Below are 24,713 nucleotides of genomic sequence, written 5' to 3' on the forward strand. Positions count from 1 at the left end.
GGTTGTTTGTCTCTGCTGCTGACTAACCATGCAATCTATCAGGGACCGTTTTCAAATATCACTTTTCAACTGTGCCCTTGAGAGGAGGAATTGATCGGGAATATACAGAGTAAAATTACTCCAATAACTTTATAGAAAAAACAATTACTGAATCATACAGATGTGAATAATTCTGAAGAGCTGAAATAAATGTAACGAATTTAGCTCTGCGCCTATCTTAAGCATATATACACCTGATTTATTAACATAAACCAGACTTGTGTTTTTTTCCTGTTGCTTTGAACACTAAGGAAGGTTTGTGGTGCATGTATAGATACTGAACTATACTTACCTTCTGAAATACAGTCTGAGTTGTGTTTGTGAGGTGATCTTTTCTTTCAGCCACACTTTGCAGTTCCTTCCCACAGAACTCATAGGAACGTTCTCTGTTGTATAAGTGCAGAATAGCTTTGCCAGCTTTTCCAGTGGAATTGTTAGGCTGAGTTTGATGGCATATAATGAAAAGAAGTGCCACCAACACAAATCCATACATAATTTATCATGTATTCTAAATGCAAACATACCATCATTTTTATTACAGGAAAAAGTACTATGATTTTGGTTTTTTATTATGAATGTGGCAGTGTTCTCTTCCTCTCCTCTAAGATTATGGGTAATAGAACAGTGTAAGGGAGGAAAACCTGGTTTTGCAACTGATAACCAATCCTTAGTTGTTTATAAGATGCTCTAGATTAGCTAGCAAATAAAAAACCATTAAGCACCTATTATTTTAAAGCAGTGGGTACATTTTTCATCACATTTCTCTGATGAATTTTCACTTGTGCATCCTGCTGGAGGTAATTAATTGCTTTCAGCTCAGAGGAGTAATAATGCAATAAATTATGCTGGTATTTCTTGTCAGGGAAGAATCATATTGCTGCTTCCTTACTAAAGCAGGACTAATAATGTAGCTGGAGCCACAGACTCAGAAAGTACCTATACCATTAAAATTTATGTAAGGAATCAGAAGACTAACTACTCCCTAGAATTACATTAAAAATCTGATTCTTCTGTGTAAAAGTGGCCTCTTGTGATGACAGCGCAAGAAATGGGAGACTGATGCTGTGTCTTCATATATATTCCTTCTTTTTTTTGACCTTGGGCTTGTTACTTAACCTGCCTATGCTTCAGCTCCCTAGCTATGAAACAAGGATGATGGTCCTGGCATTCACATTGACCTTGAGGCTTTACTGAATTAACATTAAAGTTTCTTCATAGTGTAAGGAACAGGAATCCAGGTTCAATTTATTATTTCATGGTTATCGATGAGTACATCTGTTGACATTATTTCTTTGGATGGCAGTATTCTAAAAAGAATTATTTTAGGTAACATTATCATATCAAAATAGTTACTCATAATGAAACATAATTTAAATTAATACTGTTGTTTTGAGTTACGTTTTAGTTGAGAAAGAATGGGGAAATGTTTTAGTCCTAGGGAAAGGATGTTCCAGGTGATAGCTATTGCAGAGCTGGTGTGCAGAGTGGCCAATGCTTAGTGGTAACAATACCTTGTTATCATTAAAGTAGCTTTTAGCCTGTGGTTTCCAGGTTGGCACCTGAACTGGTAATATGTAGCATTGAGTGATGTTGCAGCATCTCTCTGATATCCAGGCTCTTCAGAAAGCAGTGTGGACATGACAGATGATTGTGCTGGGAAATAATTCCTGTTCTGAAGTTGCAAACAACTGTAAGGTTGGCAAGCTAAGCAGTCACAAGCAATATTAAACTTGCATCTCTGTAAATGTAACCTATAATGATTAAAAAAACCCAACACCCCAAGGTTTTCAGTATTTGTTTCTTATTGGAAATCTTCCATATGATTTACCCAAAACTGTCATTCTGATTTTCCAACCACTGTTGCAGCCCCATATTTGGCTAACAAAGTGTTCTCTCTCTCACTCAGAGAAGAGTGTAAATAATAAAAAGATTGCAGCACTGCATGCTTCTCTGCCAGGGATGGAGACTGTAATGGAATTGACTGTAACATGGGCATGCATGCCTTGCCATCCTTCATGTTCAGTAGGTGCAGGAAAAGGATCAAAAGGGGACAGGTACTGCCAGTCAATTCACACGTGTTTGTTAACAGCAGATAAAAATGTGGGAACCCTTCTGTCAGGATCTGAAATGGAGTTTAATGTAGTAGGCACAGTGAAGCAGAAAACTTTTATTTCCCCTTGCACACTTAACCTCTCTTGTGGGATCTCAGGATTTGAGTCCTGGGATGCAGGGCCCCCGAGACCACCCTTGGGGGGCCCGGGAGTCCTGGAATGTTGCCAGAAGTGTCTGGTGGCAGGACTTTGACCCTACACGGGAGACGACACCTTTATGAAGATAAGAGGGTCTCACCGGGGTGAAGGGTGGAAAGATTAGCTAATTAGAGGGTGAGAAACAGGGTTTAGGATTTATGTACAGGGGGGTTTAGAGGAGTAAGATGGAGGAATTGGGGTGTGTCCTACCCTCCTTCTTCTTCCTCCTCTCCTCCATCTTCTTTGGCCACGGTGGCACCTTTGGATTGGTTATTACTAAGAGTACACCGAGCTATAAGAATAGATGGTATTGGGGAAAAATGATAAATATTGTATACGTAGCAAGGGGTATAAAGATACGTGGCGGTCAGGGGGACGGCACAGTGTGCCCATGGCTGACTGCTGTGCGGATCTCTGTTCGGCTGAAAGAACATCTTTTAGATAAACAATTAATAAACATAAAACCAGAAAGAAGAACTGAAGCCTCTTCTCGTCCTTCGATACGCGGGCTGCCCCAAGGCCACCTCAGGCCTTCCCAGGCCCCTCAAACAGCCGAGATAAACCGGACACTCTCTACCTTCATCTAACCTTTCTTCATTGTTCCCATTCCCTGGGTTCTTATTGAAGTCACCCTGGTTCCCAGCTCCACGTCTGCTTAGTTTCTATTGCTTCCTGGCTTTCTCTTCAGTGGTTTACAAAGAAATAATTTCTTGGTTTCTTTTTTTATTTACCCCGTTCTCATTACTGGTTCCTTACTCAAGCTTTCTGAAAGGTTACTGCTTTTTCTGAGCAGGGGAAGCAGAATTTTGTCATTAGGGAAGAATGAACTTGGCAAGTTAATTGTGAATGTTCTTCAGATTTCAAGAGAGTATGGATGAGTCTTCATTGATTTCTTCTAAAGTCTTTGATTTGATGAGACTTTAACAAGGATAGGAAGCATGCTAAGCAATTGATATTTAGTGGAGTTTTAGAAAAAACCCATGAATACTGAAGAAATCCAATGTCTTTATTTAACATTACTTGGACAAATTTTAGGAGTTCAAAAGTAATGCCTTAAACTCTGACAGTTTTGCTGGCTGGTGGATGATCTCTCTTTCTGAGCTGTCCTTGCAGGCATTCTGCTCTGTTTTACAGACTCATCATCACAGCATATGGTAGTTGGGCACTGGAATATTTTAAAGTGTATTGATTCAGTTTTAGATAATAAAACAAAGTTGGATACTTTTCTATGTCATTCTAAGTAGATTGCAAGTATCAGTGTTTAAATTGGAAGGCACGCTATGTGTGAAAACTTACAAGCAAACCTAGTATTGAGAAGTTATTGCCATGTTTGGCCTCAGCTCTGGCAGTACTTCACTGTCAGCCAAAGTGTACTCAATTTGTTCCAGTTTGGAGCCTTTTATTTGCCAAGAATTTCAGATAAGCTGAATTATTATTCAAAGAATAGTAGCCTTATAATGAAACCTGAGTGATAGGAAGAGATCTGGCATTTCATTATGTCTTTTGACCTAAGCAGGATTTCAGCTTGACCTTCTGGTCTGCAGAAGCTTTTGTACTAAAACTCTTTCACTTTTCTTGGGTCCACTGTTGTGTGCAAAAGTGAGAGCTGGTTGAATAGGATGCTTAGGAGTTGAACTGCACAGCTCTGTGGTCCTTTGAGGTTTTTTGTTTGCCTGTATTTTTTGAATTTGGCTTTTGTGATTTTTTTTTTTTTGTGTTTTTTGTTTGCTTTTTTGTTGTGTGTGGGTTTTTTTTCCTGTTTGGTTGTTTGTTTGTTTTGGTTTTTTTGGGTGGGGGCGGGGGTATGAACACAGTGGAACATTATTAAGAAATCCCCCAAACCTGTAGTGTTTCTTTCTATGTATGATTCTGGCACTGTGTGTGCTCTGCTGGTTTTTCAATGCAAAATTAAATTTCTGTTTTTTTCACTAAGCTATTGCCTATTGGTTTTGACAATGGGAACTTGCAATATTAAAGCCTTCAGAATTAAAAGCATAAGTTTTCATCTTGTGTGGAGAATACAACATTGCCTATGTCAGTATTCTGTGAGAAAGAAGTCTTGAATGAAGTGAGCCCAGAGAAAAATATTTCCCCTTCTTTTTTTTTTTGTTTGCCATGAAGGTGGGAGAAGGAAACAGTTGTGGGGAGATTCTTACAGTAGGTGCTGGCAATCTACTGTGTTTTCTTTCACTTTTCTGTTTTTTGGACTGTTAAAGGAAATGAATGCTTCACTTTTAAATGAAACAGATTTGGGGAAGATATTCCCCATACATGCCAATGTTTTTTCCCTCTAGGCTGGAGCTGCACAACTTTACTCTTATTGCAGACCAGTCTTCAAATTCTTTGTTTAGGAATCCTTCCCTTCCCTTTTTCATCCTTATCTTTGGCTCAGTGGTTGCAGTTCAGAGCTCTTCTGCTTTGCCAGATCTACCTACTCCAGTTACTGAGAAAATGTCTTTTAATCTTTGGGTCTCAACCTAACAATTGTAGTGCCTGGCATCAGCCTTTCTGGTGACAAACTGTTCCCTCCTCTTGAGCTGCTATGTGGCACCAGTCAGGTGATGGCAATAAAGTATTTGTCACAGAAGTGCTGTCACCTGACTGCCTGTTTTAGGATTGATGGCATTTTTCAAGGTAGATAAGACTTTGCTCAGCTGTTCCGGTTCTTTGCATCGTGCAAAGCTTTCCCCTTTTAATAATTTTTTACTTTTGAGATAATAATAACTAGACTTTCAGACTGGTGACAAGGTGTGAATTTTGAAAAAATTGTTTGTTCCCATTTCATACCAGAGATAAAACCAGCAAATATTTAAACCCCCAGCTTTTCTGGGGGCTTTTGCCAGTGTAGGAGTGCTTTTGGCAATGCCGTGTTAAGGTCAAAATTTAAATAAGTTTGAAAACCCAGATAATCAGCAGGTGAAATGCTCCAATGGCATTGTGTAAAACTGGCTGTTGCCAAGAGTGCTTTGTGTGCTCCAAGGAGCTCTGCTAGGTTGTTTCCTCTTTTTCTGTCTGTAGTGCACCCTTCCACCTGGTCAGGTAATCAGACAGTTTGGTGTTTGATGGACTTGTCCTGATTCAGTATTGTTAAACAAGAGCGGAAAAAAGGTTGGTGAGCAGTTATTTAGGCTTGTGAGTGCTCTCCAGACATGCACTTTGGATATTTAATGGCTAAGGTACGTGTTTTGAGACAGGGTGCAAAAAGTGATTCATCACAGCATGCCATATTCTGTTTTTACAGTACAGACAGTGCAAAAAGAGAACATTTTTTTCCAATTAGATTTGAAAGTTAGTCATCTGGCCAACTACAAAATTCTCTTATACACTGGCCAGAGTTGACTCCTCTGTGAAGAGTGTTAACTCACCTGTCTTCAATTCAGAGGTCTAAATTTTCTTCTGGCTACTAGCAAGGCTTCTTGGTAATCATAAAGTGAGTCAGGATATATTGTAGAGATTAGAATTCATTTTTACCCTTTGACAGAATGTGGCTGCCCTCACTTTATGGATTGATGCCACACAATTTAGCAAACCTGTTATTTTTACTTAGCTAGATATTAAAGTAGTGATAGGAATCTTGCAAGTTAGGTTTTTCTGATAATTTTCATAGAATGTTAACTTTTTGCCTGTATGTATTGTTTTTTCATTAGTGATTAATAGTTTTGAGCAAGGAGATCTGAGTTAGCTTACTCTGTAAATAGTTGGTTACCTTGTGATCCAGCCTCTTAGCACCCTAAGAATGTTACCTCATCCTCTAAGTCCTACTTTGACTGAATGGGCAAAAGATCATTTTTGCCCAGCAAATAAATCTGTTCTGTGACTGCTTGTTTCAAGACTTTGGCTGAGCTTTGTCCCTCAAGTATGGAGTGTACGGAATGGAGAGATCTTCCTGCACTGCCAAAGCTTTCATTTTGTGACCATGATAAATTTAGGCACTGCTGTAAGTAAGAAGTCTGTCACTTCCCCTCCTGCAGTCATTGTAAGTTCCTTATTAAGCTTCAAGCCCAATGAAGTGTTGTGTAAAGCAGGCAGGGGTGCAGGCTCAACATCTGTGGGAATAATCTAAGTAAACATCCCAGAATTTTGAAAATCATGGTAGTTTGAGGAATATTCACAGTGACTAGGCAAACCCCACATTTTTTAACGTCTTCTACAGTGCAGACTGCATATAGCTTGTGAGATCCCAAGCTGCTGGGAGCCCTGTTAAAGTCTCCTGTGGGTGAAGTGGAGGACAGTCCTTGGCACAGGCAGAACAACACCCGCACACAGAGCTCCTGTGCTTAATGCACAAGCCCAAAGATCAAAGATGCACGAGATCAAAAGACTCCTGGGTCTTTGTCCTTTTTTCTTTATCAGCCACCTCTGGTTGGCCTCTTGATGAGGGCTCCTTAGCGCTGCTCTGTTTGCATGGTGCTGGAGGGGTGGCCTAGAACCTGCTCTCAAGTGGCCACTGTGGTCAGCCCTGACCTCGCCGGGGACCCTTTCATCTGTCAGGCTGTCACCTCCAATGGCATCAGCCAGCAGCCCTTCGCCAGGCTGCTCAGCCTCCTAGCAACTGTATCCAATTTTATTCTGCCACGGAAGGTTCTTTAATGATGTTGTTTATGCAGACAAATAGTTAAAATTTCACATCTAAAAGATTAAATATTGTAATCGCATAATTAGAAAAAATGTTACATGATTTAACATAGCATTCTTCTATTTATGTAAGTGACAACTAATGGTTTCTTTTTTCTCCTAGCTTTAGGAAAGATTCTTCAACTTTGTAATTTTAAAACATTTTCTCCTACACATGTCATTGTTCTTTTTAATAGGATCTGCCAGAACAACTCTGAGCAAAAGCTCTGCATTTTCACATTATTATCTCATTGTCTATCCCTAGTGTTATAGCCTTACTGTGACTTCCTAACTAATCAGCTATTTCAACTTTCATTCCATAAGCTTTATGTCTGAGTGTAATTAAATGAGCATTAAGTCCTTTTTTTACTAGCAAAGCCTGAAAGTTCTGATATTACAGTAATAAGTGTGAAGTGAATTTTGAATGGCATTTATATCCTTTCATGGGCTCTAAATGTTTGATTTGCATAACTAGTTAAAATGATATCAGAGCAGCATATTGATTTAATTCCATCTCAGAAAACTGTTAATTAATAATGATAATAAATGTGTCAGTCCTTTATTATCTGCTTTGAATTGGTGATGATGTCTATATTAATACTACTTCAGTAATAGACCTCTGCTGGCTATTGTTGGCAAAGCTTTGACGGCTTGAATAACTAGCAATCAGAATTTATAAAATTTATTGCAGATCAGATTTTTAAAAAATGTCATTTTATCACGTGTGATTTTATTAACACCTACTACTTAACATTTTTTAAAAATAAATCACTAAGAACAGAAACTGGCAAGGCTTTTGAACAAAAAAGAGGTTTGAATTTTTTGAGTTTTTTTGTCCTTACAAGTTAGAGTGTAAGGAGTGAACACACTCCCTTCCTGTGAAGGAGATAATGGAAAGAACTATGCACATTTCAGGTTCCTTAATACTTTTACAGCAGTATCTTTAAAAAACCTCCTAGATATGTCAGGCCTATTGTGTGGAAAACAGATCCTTGGGTCAGTAGAGGTTTTCTTTTTATTGCTGTTGTTTTGTTATATCTTTTAAATAATTTTAGGATGTGTTACTTCGACTCCTTATTTCAGAATGAAATTAGATTATCACCTATTCCTGTTTTTGTTATCACGGTTTAGTGTTAGAACTAGTTTAAGATCTTACTTTCCTTTTTCCATTTTGGACACTGGCAAAAGAGTGCTTTGTCTCTGCTGTTAAGACTGGATTTTGTTTCCTTTTTCAGCAAGGAACATTAACTGTCCTAATATTTGGCACCACACTATCTTATGAAACTGTGATACAAGTGTCTAGAAAGAAAAGCACTCAGCTTTTGTCAGCAGATGATCTTCTATACGTTCCCTTTAAGATGAGAAAATATTTAAGAAACTGACTTTGGAGGGACTGGATTTAGTTTGCAGGGACCCTTAATGTAGGCCTTGAGTATTTTTTTTTAAGTGTTTTCTCTCTTAATGTTTACTTTCCCTGCAGCTGAATACCTGGGTTCTTGACTTGTTATATATGTGTTTGTGCTAAAAACTAGAGCAGCAATTCAGCTACTGATAAAACTTAATGTTAGCAGTACTCAGTTGAAGACTCACCTGCCAATTTAATGCTCTGATGACAATTTTAATCAAGAAATTGAATTCTTAACTGTCTGAAATGTTAGTTTTCTTAAAGTCCTTTGGAAAAATCAGGCCCTTAAAAATAATGGCCATTTTCTGTAGAGAAATACTGCTGATTAATATGAGTAGCTCTAAGGACAGAAAAGAAGGGAGTGACAAAATACTGTCATGCTTCTTGTTTTCTAAGCCCAAAACTTGTCTAAGTTACCTTCATGCAGTATTGTATGGAAAGCAGTGAACTTGTCTGCTCTGATGTGAACAAACACCATATAAAAATGGCTCCAAAGTAGCAAACCTGAGCTTAAAAATTCTGTTAGGTGGGAGTTAAAAGCACAGTAAAGAGAAACAAACCTGAATTTTACAAGTAACATCAAATTTCTGAGGACTTCTTGTTGCACAAATGGGGTGATAACTGTGACAAGAAAACAAATTTTTTTTCTTTTCTTACAGTGATAGTTTATAATTACCAAAAATTTCATATAAGCAAAGGATTTCTTTTTTGGTAGTGTTAAAATTTTGAATTTAGCCAGTGAAACTTTGTTTTTCTGGGAAAACATTGCTGCAAGTGCATTGCTTTCTGACAATTCTTGCTTGTTAATTGAACTACATTTAGCAAAGTTTCGTTCTGGTTGCACACAATGGTAGAGTATGGTTCTACTTCACATTTGTGCTATGATCTTGAACTAGAACTGTGGTGCATGGTGATGATAAATGAAAATACTTGCTCTCTCTTTAAAAGGATGGGAAAGCACAGTTTGAATGGAAAGTGTTCTGAGTACCTACTAATGAGTTAATGCTTTAGAAAAGATCCACCTGTGTCCAACACTGTTTCAAACACTCAGATTCAAATTTATCCCCATGTCTGTGTGGACAGACAGAGTACATCCTGCTTGGATGTTGTGTTCTCCCTCCTGAGAAGGTCTGGTCTGCTCTTTGGAGCTCCAGGAAGGCAATACCCTGTGTCCAGCTTTGTTAGACCACTCTCACTCACCCCCATACACTGCTGAGTCAAAGCTTCTTGCTCCCCAAACAAGGGCAATTTGGTCCACTTCCACTAAGTGCTTTGGCCACCTGGTTTGCATGGAGTTGGTAATTTAAATTTATTTCCTTTTCTGAAAGCGTCCTTCAAAAGTTTTTTAGCCTTTGAAGCTGGGAGGGAGACAGTGTGGAAGTCTGAGAATAGAGGCAAAATGTTGTATTATGTTTCCTTTGTCAGTGGGCTGCCCTTTTCTGTATTTTCTGAAGTTCCTGACAAGTTGATGCATGTTGAGATGAATAGCCATCAGTTACATTTAAAAATGTCTTTTCTCTTCCTGTAGTGGTTTTCTAAATGACTGATCTTAAGTTATAACGAGGTACCCATATAGAAGTTTTAACTAATTTTTCAGAATTCATCTTTGCTATATTTGTTTGAGACAATGTTAAACACAGACCATTGCAGCCATGTATTAACACACACACGTTACTGGTCCTTGAAACTTCATAAAGCGAAAAGAGGGGGGTTAACTGTCCCTGCTGGAGTTTATCCAGAACTTTGGGTTTAAAATCCTTACTGGTGGTTTGGTTTGGTTTTCTTTCAGGATTTCTTTGTGGTTTTCTTTGTTTTTTTCTTTTTTTTTAATATGCCATTATTACACATTTTGTTGCTTGTAGATACAAGCATCAAAAATCTTGATTTATTATATTATGTTTGGGGTTAATTTGTTGTTTGTGCATTTTTTCCCCTCTGCTAATGACTCCACTCCCAAAATGTTGGGTGAGGAGGCATAGGAAGACAATGCTGGTAAATTATTCTAACTTGCACTATAAAAAAAGAAAAGCTGTATAAAATACATTCATCCCTCTGCCTCATGTCCCTCTCCTACCCCCAAGTTGTCTTCTGTCCCCTTCCCTCCTCCCCCCCACATTTTACGTGAACACCGAAATATATTTATGGTTTTCTCCACTGGCATAAATCAGATGTAGGTGACAATATATCCAAATAACCTCTTTGATGCATGGTTTTTGTTAATAATTATGTGCTGCTAATAATTAACAGGTGTGTGAAAAAATGAATTAGTAATGAGGAGAGAGTTTGTAAGCCGTCTGTTATCATCCCTTGACAAATGCAAGCAAGGGCATAAGCTGAATACAAAGGCCCTTGATTATAGTTTAATGGTGTTTGATAAGTTAACCCCTTTTGTCACATAATGATGCTGAGCTTTTATTGTGGGAAGTTTGCTGTCTTATAGTGGTAACATGTTTTCATTTAACCAACCTTTTTAACAAGAAAATAGTCAATTAAAAAATCCAGAGTATCTAGGACTTAAGATTTTGAACTCCTTTTTCAAAGTAACTTGAGAAGTTTTAAAAATTTTATTTGATATTTGCTCAGTGGTTATTGAAAAAGCAGCTTTCATGGGCCCTTCCTCAAATTATGGGAGAAGTGGATCTATAAACTGTCCATATTCCCTGAATTTCAGTTCTTCAGACAAGGAACACTTTCAGCCGTCTGCAAGAGAAACTATTGTGCCAGGGAAGGTTTCACAAGTGGCAATTTTGGTTTCCTAAGCATGAAAAATATGCTTAATGGTTTTCATGAAAGAAAGTGAGATTTTGATTCTGGTGTGGCCTCCTAAAAATGCTCAGAAAATTCTTGTTTTCAATAGCTGAGGTCCTGGTTTAACTGTGTGCTTCTAACCAGATGCTTCTGACTAGTTGCTGTTTTGTGAATAAAGGTAACAGGCAAATGATTTAAAACTTGTCTCTAAAAAGAAAAAAGGTTGTTTATTTTTTGCAGGAGCTTTGTATTGAGTTGATAGTATCTTTCAAGAAGATTGTGGAGAAAAAAGGTCCTGTATTAATAAATTGTTCAAAAGAAAACTTTCAAATGCTGATTAATTTTTTGATGTTTCATAAACTCTAGCAGAAGGTCTCCTGTGATTTGAAAGATAGACAGTGTTTTCGGGTCAGTACTTATTCATGGCATGGCAGTTAATGGAATGTTACTCTTTTCTTCTGAAGTATTCTAAAGATACTCAGGTACTGCTGGATATTAGACAGGGTCACATAGTACCTGAAATCAGTCCTCGAAGGAAGGAGCTGATACTTCTCCTTGAACTCTTGTGAACCTTGGGGAGTCTTGCTAGCTAATAAAGCTCACGCGTTTAGCACTGACCCATCCTTAAATACAGTCTTTGGAATATTTCTGTAACATGGAAGTCATGTTCTTTAATATATATTAGCATTCCACTTTTTTTTAATAGATAACTTTGTGGAAAAGAAAGTGTTCTTAAATACTCTGAGATTTACATGCATTTCTCCGTTGTTATTCGAAGGTGGGATCTGACTCTTGGTGTTCCTATGTTCCAGTTAGCTAACAAAGGGAATTCCCAGCTGGCTAGTTTGAAACTTGTGCATGTTTGTCATCTTTGTTCCTGTTTTGGAGTACTGTTTTCAGTGATCCTTTTAGGGAAGTGGAATTAGCCTAACTCATTTTCCTCCCAGAACTGAGATGCATAACACCGTCTAAGACTGCCCGTGGCGCTGCTGGAAACAGTCACTGGGTCTGTATTTCCTCAGAGTGCCCTGCTCTCCAGGCAGGGATCACAGCCTGTGTTCTGACCTAGAGAGGGCCTGCAGGCCCACCCTGCCCCTTGGGGAATTCAGTCAGTCTCCACAGTGGCTTACTGCTGACTCACTGGGTCTTTTTGCATCTATCGACAAGTTGGTTTGGTTTGGTTGCAGCCAGGTGACTGTTTTGGCTGGCAGGTCTAAGAGGGGGTGACATTTTATGCTTTTGAAATGGAGAAGTTAGTTGAGAAAGTGTGGGTTGCTAATCAATTTGGATGACTCTGAATGCTCTCTGAGAGCTCCCTGTATAGGTAATAAGTTCAACCTGCTGAAACCTACGTGAGATCAGTATCAAAGCAAATCCTTGCAGTTTGCTTGCTGTGTTTGTATAATATACATGGTGAATGACTGGTCTTCAGCCTTTTATTGCCACTGCTTTTGCACAGTAAACTAAAATATCCATCTCCTTATCTTCAATTCTTCATTTCCTTTTTTTGTAAGTGACTTCCCGAAGGGGAGCCTTGCATTTGTTAACTAGTGTTCAGTGACTGGTGCGTCAGCTCAGCTGTGCAACATGCCAACACTAACTGCTCCTAAATAACATCTATTTGCATAGTGCATTGAGAGCTGTGAACTCTCCTCTCATTAAGTGTGTGAGAACTCTTGCTCAACCAGAAACACTAAAAATTGAGCTGCACTCCTGTGGGGTTTTTCTACTGTGAGCCCTTCCAGTGTATTTTGCCATGGTGACACTTTGTGGGGTGACGCTACAGTGAAGGAAAGCAATAACGTAGAGGGATCGTGTGCCCTGGCTTCCCGTGTAAACTGCTTCCTGTGCTCTTCTCCCTTATTCTGCCCTCTTACACATTTCAAGATGTGGGAACTTAATGTTTTTAGTGATATTTCAACAATAGTCTTTTAATGGTGGAACGAGAAGGAAATGAATAATCTATTGAAAACACCCCATTGCCAAATTCAGCACTCTTGAACTTCAGTTGTGCAGTTCTTTGTGTGAAATTATGTAGTGATGTCCAGCAATATTTTATTGCAAGTTATGTTTTGTAATACTTGAGCAATATATAACTGTGATCAATGTTGTGACCTCAGGGAAATTGCTTATATAATTACAGAAAGTTTACAGTAGTAAGACAAGGAATGGGGGAAAATATATCACTGTAAAATATAAATATGTTTAAATTACATTTAGGATTTGGAATAGTTCCTTGCTTGTGTTTTACAGAGTAATCTGTGATTTAAATCAGGTTTAGTTGTGGGGTTTTTTTTCTAAATTGGGTATTATAAATCAAGAGTAGTTGCTGCATATAGCACACAAGAGGATTTCTTATACATTTTAATGTTGCATAAGTAAGAAATACCAGTAGTTCAGCAGTAAAATTGCAAATGTAAGCAAAAGCGAAGATTTTTCTAAATTTAACTAGGTTGCATTTGTTTAGTAAACTCTTGCAATAATTTACTGTTTTATTGCGTTTGCTGTTGAGAACTTGCTAGCTTTAAAAAGGGGAGGAGGCATAAAGGAAGGAGTTGTGTTATAATTGCTCTGGAACCGGGGGGAGCAGATAGAAGAGGGGAAAATACTAAACAGTCTGCATGTAATAGGTTAAAGTAGAGAAAATAAATCTTGGGAAGATAATATGTGTCTGCAGAAGACTGAGGAACTTCTGGTAATGTGCATTCTGTATTTGTGGGATAGAACAATTCCTCATAAAAACATCAAGCTCAAGATGTAGTTATGCTTTAAGTGTTTGTAGATGTGAAAGATAATAGGCAGCTTTTCTTATTAGTGAATTTCAGTATGTAAAAATAGAAATTCTGGTAGCTATGCTTTAAAACAAAATAAACACCTTTGTTTTGTAAATAAGGAGGTTTAAAACTTGATTGGAATTTGCTCTACAGTTCTGCCTATGCACGCTTTATCTGTGGGTAGATTTCTATATCTCTCGGTCTGTTAATATAAAACCCAGCTTAGTTTAACTGTGGTTTGAAAGAAGTGAACACTGGGATTGGTCTGGATGATGTTGATTAATAGGTGTGTGAGGGTGAAAGACTCCAGGGCCAAGCAGTAGGTCCATCTTGGTGGCATCTGATGTTGATTGGCTTTGTCCTGCGCGGCTGCGCTGGAAGAGCGGACATTAAGATTAAGTGATGCTGTCGTGTTGAGGAGCGCTGCACTGCATCATTCTGGGAAGAGACAGCTGTGGTGGTTAATCCTTCATCACCAAGGGAGTGCTGCCAGCAGAAAGATATACAGCCAAAGATAACCCTCCATAACTTGTGCTAAAGATCAGAAAACTTTGAATTCACATCCATCTGCTTAGTCTGGGGTGAAGATGAAAGATAGGCAGAGTAGGAAATAAAAAAACCTCCTGTGGGATTAATCTTAGACAGAACATGCAGCACACGCTGAAAAGGCAGCAGCTAAGTTTTTACATGTATCTTGAAAGAAATGGATCATTCCAAATCCCAAAATTTAATTTCATTTCAATTGCTTTAATTTTCCTACTCATGATACTTATTTAATATGTACACCACATCCTTCCTGGAAGCAGTTCAAAGATGCCAGGGTTCATAGTGTAAGGTTTAAAAAAGTCGTCCCTGCATTTCTAGCTAAGTGATGCACAGGAATGGGTAACAATGGAGCTTTAAGCATAATTTGTGGTAGAGAACTTTGTTATTTACTTTTATATTTAGCAGGTCAATTCCAAATTGTTATATATCAGATGAGAATGTATTCTACCTTGAATGATTGTGAACAGAGCTATATTGTTATGCATAATTTATTCATACAGAGTGAGAACCATTACAAAGAGTTGCTCAAGTAGTCGTCTTTGGAAATTAATTGATATGAAAGAATAAGGTAGCAAAAGGAAAGAGATATGAATATATTGCTTTGGAGGGAGTCTTGTAAGCAATAATTAAGTTAATAAAATAAAGTTCAAAAATAGTAGTTAGTGGTAATAATTTGATACACTAATCCATTATTTTAATGTAGGCTGTTGTTTTAACATGCATTTTAAACCTTAAAGTAGTATCTTTAAAAGTTCTTTGCTGAATAGTGGAGTAAAGGTGGAAAAGCATATTTTATTATTATCATGGTGATTGCTGTGAGGAAAATGGAATATTTCTTTAAGCAGGCTGGTGGTTGGGTGGGGGTGGAAGGAGAAGTGCTCCCTGTTACAGCCTTGGTGCCCAGAGGGGTGCAGGGCTGGCTGAGCCTGTCCTCGGGGCTGCTGCAGCTGGAGTTGGGCACTCGGTGGTTTGGTGAACCTCGACTGTCTGTGTGCTGCAGGGTGTCTGTAGAGACAACTGAAACACCAGAGAGTTATTTGGGTGATGTGAAGGCTTAGTTCTTGCCTTGGATCAAGAAAATCCAGAATGAGGAGTATAAATCTGCTGATATCTTATCAAATGTGAAACAAGATGGTGTTTTAGTTGCTGTTTCCTATTGATCTTATTAACTTTCCTGTAATCATGAAAATGCCAGTTGAAAAAGAAGAGTATTTCATCATCTGCAGAGAAAGTTTCACTTTTAGTTCTATCACCAGGGTCCCTCAAAACAATCTGAACTTCCTGTTCTCCTGCACTTGTGTGCTCAAATGTAGAAAATCTTGTTTCTGTTACACTTTTTAATTTGATTTCCAGAAATGCTTGCATTAATATTAACAATTGGTGTATCTAGACAAATCAATCCTACATTTAAATCTTAGGTTATGACACCTCTCACATAAAGGTTTAATATCTATTAACGTGTCATTTGAATTTAATAAGAAATAAGGAACCCAAAAGATACTAGTTGATATCATATGGGACAAGTATTTCTAAGCAGGACAAGTGTGTTAGTGAATTAATTTAACTTGGCAAAAATTCTAATTACTTAGGTATCTACATTACAGTATTATCTTAGAAATTAAAATGGCATTTTTGACTGCTAAAAGCAAATTGGAACAATTCAAAGTATGATAGGTGTTGAGAGGAAGAAATGTATAAGCTTGCAAATATGTCAAAAATGGTCAGTGCCTTTTTTTAGTAACAACCTATTCTTCAAAGTCATTAGAGGAAGAATAACAAGTAATGCTCACAGATGGAATATAGACTGAATATAAGGAGAAATTTCCTCACAAGAAGTACTGTTAAACATGAGAATGGGAAAATGAGTTCACCTTCTCACAAGTGTTTTTTTTTTTTAATTTTGACTAAAAACTGCATAAGCATGATTATATCAACAAATATGAGATGGGTGAGGTGATTTTTGAACTCTGTTTTAGTCTAGTTTTCCTCTGAGTTTGGATTTGGTGATGGCTTAATATTGCATCTTAAAAGTACTGGCAGTTTGGAGGTTAACAAAAATGAGCAATTCTTTGTATAATCATATATTTGTCCAAATCGAAATACTTAGCAGGACACAGGTTGAAGTGAGCAGACTCGTGCATGATGAACACTAAAATGCCAACAGTTAGAAAGGAATGGGTTAATACATTGACTAATGTTGTAGGTTTATAAGAACTGGCCCTTCTCTTTGTTCTTTTTTATCATATACATTTATCATGTTCAACCTGGCAACTGAAGCAAATAGCTATTTAAGCTGTAAAAAATGAATCACTGTGCAATTTCTTGAACTGTATGATATAACCAAGCTTAATAATATTATACAACAGAAGTTGTAAGCCTAGGGATATTTTTCCCTTTTTTTTTTTTTTTTTTTTGTTTTTAAATGAGCCATGAGCATTTGGTTCTTTCTGTATGGAAAACCAAAGAGCATTGAGATGTGTTTAACAAAGCTGTACTTTCCTGCCCACTGGTAAGGACTAATGTTTAGTGCTTACCTTCTGCTGCTGCATAAATAAAGTATATTTAGAAGTGGTTGAACTGTTGGATTGTGTGAAGATTTGGGATGCAGGCTCTTCAACTTGAAACCTTTAAAAGTGACAGAGAAAAATAAAAGTGTGAACTTACTCATTAAAAGGAAAAAGATGCTGAGGGAAGAATCTTCCATCCTCTCTGCAATGTAGACCAAAAGGTAAAAACTAATATGTGTTTGTTGTGTCAGCATATTTTCACACTGCTGGATGTTGCATGTTTACAGCTGGTTCTGATGCAGCTGTCAGGGTACAATTGATGAGCATCATCATTTAAAGTGTAAAAGAAAATATCTTGGCATAGAGGAACATGATAAAGTGCCATCTACCAGGCATTGTGGACGTATGTAGTCACCACTTCCCTTTTCTCCTCACTCTTTGCATTTCTTTGCTGCCCTTGCCAGAATGTGCTGAAGCCATTGGGAGCAGCTCAGCCCAGCCTCCAGCCTTCTAATATCACTTTGGTAGTTGTCAGATCATATGAAATGTCAAAATTCATGTGGCCTTCGTGAAGAGATATATTTAGTACAGCTGCTGCATACCTACGTAGTATCTCTGACATTGACATATTAGTTATGCTGTCTTTTGCAATCTGATATCTTTAAATTTGCCACCTTGTTAAGTTTTGATTAATGTGATTCCATTTCACTAAAGTAATTGGCTTGGCCTGTTGTAGAAAATAATCAGCCTTTCTACGGAACAAATGCTAGAACATGCTAATGAGGGAGTGAGTTCGTTAAATTGATGGCGTGGAGTGACAGTTATTAATGATTGTTATGATAAACAGACGAGTGCGAATTGGGATGAGTTGGGCAAAAGTGACAGTTTAAAAATAACGTATATTGGAAAGTACTAACGAAGTAATATACTGTTAGGAAAACAATCATGCAAGTTGTCAAGGGAAGAAGTGTAATTATACAGCTGCACGAGCTGCCTGGGAGGACAGGGACCTGGCTGATAATGGACACGTTTTTTGTTGGCAAGGGGAAAATATGTTATGGCAGAGAGGAGTACAGATTGATAAATTAATTGGCCTTTCTCATTGTTCCAAGAGCAAACTTGGCCAGCAATAGCCAAGCAGATTAGGTAAATAAATGAAGTGACCAGCTCTTCCTCTGCATCTGACCCATTCCCTGCCCTTTCTTTTTAATCCACCTATGCATGAACTGCCAAGTCCAACTGCCTGTGGTAGCAGTGTTTGCATATATATAGCTCTCCTGAAAATATTTATGGCTTTTACAAATGAGATGCTTTGTCTTATGAAGAGTTTTGTCTTAAGATGAAGGTTAATTTTTATGCCATCAGCCTTATGCAATGTGATATGAAAGTATACTGATTTTTAAAATTAAATTTAGACAGAGGTATCCATCTGAAAGCTTGCAAGGAAAAATAAAACTTGCTTGTAGGAGTGTTCGGGAGATGGAGGTATAGTTGCTTATTGTTGTGTAAGCTTAGAGCTAAATGGCTTTATTGGCTTGTTGGCTGTAGGAGAAAGACATTTGTATCTCTGAGACGGACAGCAGTGCCATACGTAATTCAGCAATTAGACTGTCCATGTAGTAGACTCAGTGGAAAATCAGGGAATACTTTCCTAATAAGTATAAGGAGATACACGTAAGTAGGCCATTATATAGTAAAAAAAAAAAGAAAAAGAGGTAAAACAGCCTTTGGAGAAATTCAGTGTGGACAGTGATACCTAAGTGCTGTGCTTAATAAGAGTACTAGGTAGTACATTCTGGATCACTGCAGTCTCTGTTCTAATGCAGAGGACTGGGATGCATTTGGGCAGGAATGGAACTGAGTGGTCAGTGCTATTGCCCTTCTTTTACTTGCTTGTTTGCACTGCCTTGCATTTAATTATTGACTTTCCTCCACGGAAACATGAGCAAATTACCATATTTTTCATAAAGATGGAGGAAATGATTTTGAAAAAGTTGGCTAAGAGAAAGCACTGTTATCACTGTCAAATTCCATCTGCTCAGGACACACCAATGAATAGAAGATGGAGAAGAGTTTAGATTCTATATGACAGCCTACAGCCATATCAGCACTGAATGGAGCCTGTAAAATGCTTACTTAGCCATTTTGCTGGATGTTTTACTGGATTCAGCTTGGTCCTGGTCTTGCAAGGGCTCCAATAATCACGTGACCAATTCCTCATGGCAACCCTCAAGAACACAATCTGTTCACAAATATTGCCATGTTTCCTTTGCTGCATAAGCACTAGTTTGTATAGTCTTAGACTCATGAATGCTAATTCACTGGATACAATAATCTAACCAAAATGAGCAAAGATAACTTCATATTTAGTAATCAAATCTAAGCCCTTTTCCTAATAGTGTTATGGGGTGGAATCCTTCCAGTCCTTGGTTTTCACTGTTAGCAAAAGGAAGAAATGTACAAATAAATTTTGGTTTCCACAGAACTTATAATTTTCCTCATAGTGTCATAGATTCAATGTGTCAGGTGTAGCTTAGGAAACTGCTAATTAGTAGCTTAATGCAATTTACTGTGTGTAGATTTTATCATACTGAACTTCATTGTTCCATTCAGAACATGTAAACTGGTGACTAAAAAGTCTTTTTTAAAAACAAAAATGTAGCAATTACAGATTACTTTGTAAGAGTGAAAACAGGCACTAAATTCTGAACTATACTGCAGTTCTCTGGATCAAGTCCTGTTTTACCATCATATTTCTTCTTGAATGGCTTAATGTATTAAACTGCTTCCTAAGCATAAATTAGATTATACAAAGTAGCCTTAACAATGTCGTAATTTCAGCATGCACAATCTTGGTTCTGCCTCTCAACAAACGATGTTGTTTATACTTTGCTTCTGTGGCCAAACTGTTCATTTAGGTCCTTAGCCTTGTCCTGTCCATAGAACTAGTACTGCTCCTGCTCTCTCTGACTTTTAGCATGTGTCTGCATTGCCCACTTAGTCTGGATTGGGCTTGTGCTTTGGAGACACCATTTTGGCTCTTCCAGGTGTTTGGATTTGCAGAGTCTGGATTCTTTTCAACCACAGCTGAACTGGAGGATGTTCCTCAGAGGTGCATCTGATGTGCTCCATCTGCTGCTGAGCATCCAGTGTTTGGAAACAGGTTACACCAAATAGCCATTAAAATTCTCTAGAAGCATCTAATGTTGGACATTGGGTCCTTAGCATTCAGTGTTTTGTTCTGGAGGTCTGCTCAATTTGGACCTCACTGTTTGCTTGGATGGATGTACTCCTCATAATACTTTAAACAAAGTCTTCTTATTACCTTACTGTTCCTTTATCATAATCCTATTTTCCTTCTTTGTTTCTGCCTTCCTGCACTGTTTCTGTCTGTCTGGTTCATGGCATCACTACTTTTTTTACTTCAGGACTGTGGTCTGGCCTTTGTACTGTTTTTGTTTGTGTTGCTTCAGTTTTTGTTTTTCAATCACTTTTGAGAAACATCTGTGGTAGTCTTTTGGTAAATCTGGCTTGACTTGCCTTTCTCAGACACAGCATTAGCAACAGCTATTTCCCTAAGCAGAGATGTTGAAAGAAAAGAATCTACAGCTGATCTAAAAGTTGTGAAGTGAGAGGCATTTATTTTGACTTTATTCTGAACTGTATCAGTGTAGAAGAGCCTAATTTCTTTTTGTCGTGGCATAAGAAGGATTTAGAAAGTGAATAGCAGGTTGTTTTGAGCTGTAGAATGGAACATTAGGTGGCATGTAGTTCACAAGGTGAATCCAGCTTGTGTCCAAACAATATGTATAAATAATTTTACAGTATTACCAGGAGTCACACATCTTGGACGAACAGCATGATGCTGCTATGTGCAGATTTCTGCTTCTGACAATAGCTTTGCTTTGTGAATATAGACACCTATTGTAGTAACTCTTTTAGGATAATTACGGTGTACTTCTCTGAGGCTTTTCCTTTTTCCTTATGGAAAATAATGTATTTTTAGATTGTTAGCCATGGAGACAGAGTGCCACTCTGTGTTGCATAATCTCCCCAAATAACTGTGGGTGAGTAAATTCCTGGGTGGGAGAGTAGATAAAGCTGATGGAGGTGCCCAGCTTTAGCGCCTGCCAACCTTGTGGCTGTGAGGGGGGTGCAGCATACAATACTGAAGAGAGAATTGGCTCCAAGAACAGGCAGTGTGAAGTTTGGTGGTGTCAGAGTGAGGCTAAGGGGCAAAGGAAAACCTGCTGTTCTTGAACACTAGGCAGGCAGGGTAGGACTCCACAGGAAAAGAGAAGTGATTAGTCCAGACATTTATAGTCACAGGATCGAAGTGAACCTGTAAGGACATATGGCCTCAAGGGGAACTGCTTCAAAACAGAACATTTCGTGTTCTTCAGCTGTACAAAGAGATGGTCATACTTCCAACTATCCTGTATTCAATATTCTTGTATTTCTGAATATCTGCTTGAAGCATAGCAAACAGTAGCCCTTTTATGACAAGCCTTCATTAGGCTGGAGGAGAGGCTGCAATTTGAGAGCTGGGATGGCTTTGCAGCTTACCAGCCTTAATTCTACCAAAATAAACACATCAGACACAGTCTTGACCTCTTTGCCTCATGACAATCACAGGTGTTTCTACTTGGCATTTTAAAATGAAAGGTGCTGCCTGGAATTTGATCACTTGCTCCTTCTCACTGCTCCTCTGATCCCCTTTTATACTGTGCTAAGCCAGAAGGTTAGCTGTATTTACCAGCTTGGTGCTATAATTAATTGTCAGAATAATGAGAATTACCTACAATTAATTTTGAATGGTGATAAATACTGTGGAAAAAACAGAAGTCAACCATTCCTCAGAAGGTGACCATAGTGCCTCTGCAGCACAGGAGAAAAGCGAAGGTGAATTGTGAGAGAGAAGTGTTATCTTTTTTAGCTCATTGTCTTTTGGCTTTCAGTACATAGCGGTCTAGAGGGAAAGCAAATTTCTGAAACAGGTTGTCATTAATCCTTGCTTTTCAGTAGCAAACAAGGACCCCTTACCCTGTTCCTTGGCCACAGCTGAAATCACTTGAAAAGGGTAAAAGATTTTTCTGTCCCAGGTGTTTCAGTTTCTAAATCTTATATAGCATCCACCTGGGCCTCTCTTTTTAAGTTTGTGTGTGGAATCCATTTACTACTTTCAGTTGCAAGGTTTTGGTGGAAAGAAAAAAAGTTTTCTTGCTCTGAAGCTCACCACTTCCAAAGAAGAATTTAGAAAAAATATTTTTCAACCAAAACAGAGATGCTCTGCTGGTGGAAATAATCTTCAGTCCCTAAAAGGAAAGGTTTGCATGTGGGAGCTTGGGACTGTGTGCTGCTACCAAAGGAGGTAATGCTGTGGTTTCTTGTTTTGATGTTGCCCAAGTGTGATTTCTTTTTCCTAGGTATAGCCTTGCTATTTTATTGTACCTGAAAAACAAATGTTTTGCATCAGCCTTATCTGCTAGGAGGATTTTATTCTGAGTGTAAGAGATAGAAGGTTTTTGTTTTCTTTTTTGGATTCTTTTTGGAGACTGAACTTAGATGCATGGGGTTTTCTTGAAGTTTTTAAGCCTTCGTGAGAGAGACTACATGGAATAGATTGGTGATGAACTAGTGATTATTACACAGTCAATGATTTAAATTGCTGCATGTTTTTTGTGTAATGCTTGCAGGTTCTGGAGAAACATTTCATTATTGGGCATATTTGAGAAAATTTGTCTTCCTGTTGAGACTGTGTATGAGAGAGCTTCAGGTAAAGCTTATGTAGTTGTGGGCAGTAAGCTTCTTTGAGGCATTAAGTTATAACCTAAGAAAAATGATTCTTTGCTTTTATTAACTAAATACATTCTTAACTTTTGCTGATAGTTAAAGGTATATAATGGTGTATTTTGTGAAATTGAATAATTTAAGCTTTGTAGTGCACTGGGGTCCCTTCATGATCAAGCCATAGTAGTCCTTTTGTTTCATTATACAATAAATGTGGATAAAGTGACTGCAGAATTGTTCATGTGGTTGTTTTAAGGATGATATTATTAATTGATTCTAGAAGTAAGGGTTTTAAGGCTTAAAAGAGAAACATACTTTGGAATTAGGTGGTGGAAGAGGGGTCCATTTTAGTTTCTAATCCAAGTGCAGGTAAAAGAATGAGCTTTCTATTGAGCTTGACATGAGATGAGAATTCGTCAGATTGGAGAATGTTTTTTGAGATTTGCATGGGATAGTGAAGGGAGGAAACCTGCAGTAGTTTCCAAGTGCTTTATTAGCTGTCCTTGCTCTATCATATAATGCAAGTAGTACTAATTAATTATCAGTCATATCAATTTGATATGAAGAATAAAACTCTGGGGAAAGTTTAATTCTCTTTGTAGTAAATATAAGGGAAAAAATGTGAGCTAAAAATCTTGGTGTTCTCTAGTGATGCTATATGTAAGAAGCAGAGAGATCTTAGAGAATTATATGGAGCAGTGCTTGATAATTCTTAATGAATATTTTAGTGCAATAATAAAATAAGGTAGTAAATTTAAATAATTAAAGTTTAAGCAAAATATTTTATAATAATTACATCCACTGTAACTTGTGAACTCCAATATAGTCACAACTATTTAGCTGATAAAATTTATAATTATAGTATTAAATCCATCTTTCATAAAGTAGCATTACTGGTTGCATGGTGTGTTTTAGGAATTTGAAGCTTAAACTGTAAATGTAATTTGTTTATTGTTGTCCACTTCTGCTGTTTTTGCTGTCAATGGTGAATACTTGTTATAGAAATCTGTTTCTATCAGAGCTTCTTAAAACCAATGTAAAAGAGCTTGCAGACACTTAGACCTTTAAGGAATACTTGCTAAGATGAACTGATATGCCTTAATTTAGACTCAAAAGGGAACGGAAATTTATAAGCATTATTTAGTCTAATAATAAATTTGAACAATTGTATATGAAAGGGTTTTGTTGCTTTGTTATTTGTGGTCTCAGCAATTTAACAGATGTGAATATTCCTCTTTTCCACATTGCAAAGGATTTTGATGAGATGCTATAAAACTAATTTTTTGCTTAATAATAATGTTAGTGTCATGGTGTGAATTTGAAATCTAATCTTTTCAGGAATTTTTCTTTCTGTGCTTATTCTGTTAATGTTAGCTCAAGTGAGTTAGATAAGGAATGGAGAATATGAATGTGAATTGTTCTCTGTGTGTTACATGCATTTTGCTGTATACTCATACATATGAGGTATATTACACATGTATGGCTTAGAGAGAAATAAATCCACTATAATACAGATGAACTCAAGTTTTGCAAGCATGAAAGAAATGCCTACTGAAAGGAAAGCAGAGATAGAAAATTAATTTAGTAGTGTTAAGTAACACAGTTTAGCTCAAGGCAATGTGCTATATGATAAAATAGTTTAAAGTTTGTATTGTTTGCGAGATTAATATATTGATATTCACTTGACAACTTTGAGTATTAGAACCTTGCATACAGGCTTTTTCACTTTGAGAATCTAGGTACTTCAGCAGGTACATGTAACTGATAAATCTTTTTGTAGTTGTCAAAACAACTTTGTACTTTTTCTTTTACAACTAAAAGCACTTTGACAGTCTGAAACCTGGTATATCAATAGGGAAAGCAAACAGACTATTAATTTTAGTACCACATTTCACTGAGTTTTGACATTTTTGAAATATATCACTTCAAAACACTGAGACACAGATGATTAAAGGTTGTTACTGGCAAAAATGTTGTTGGTTATCTGTGTTACTGATATCACTCAGTGACATCTTTGCATACTGGTTGAGTCTTGCTTGAA

General features: G+C 37.5%; 1 protein-coding gene across 14 annotated transcripts in view; it reads left to right on the forward strand.

Annotated features, from left to right (window-relative positions):
- Positions 1–24,713, forward strand: part of LRMDA (leucine rich melanocyte differentiation associated) — a 606,751-nt gene that overhangs the window by 89,463 nt on the left and 492,575 nt on the right. The window contains exon 1 of one of the 14 annotated variants that reach the window (XM_064716268.1): positions 22,113–22,253. The exons of the other annotated variants lie outside the window; for them this stretch is intronic. Within the exon in view, the coding sequence (XP_064572338.1) occupies positions 22,216–22,253 (38 nt within the window). The 5' untranslated portion in view covers positions 22,113–22,215. Of the gene's footprint in view, positions 1–22,112; positions 22,254–24,713 lie in introns of those variants that run through there. 14 annotated transcript variants of the gene reach the window in all.

The sequence above is a fragment of the Zonotrichia leucophrys genome, chromosome 6 (assembly GCF_028769735.1).
Source record: "Zonotrichia leucophrys gambelii isolate GWCS_2022_RI chromosome 6, RI_Zleu_2.0, whole genome shotgun sequence".
In the NCBI taxonomy this organism is placed as follows: Eukaryota; Metazoa; Chordata; class Aves; order Passeriformes; family Passerellidae; genus Zonotrichia; species Zonotrichia leucophrys.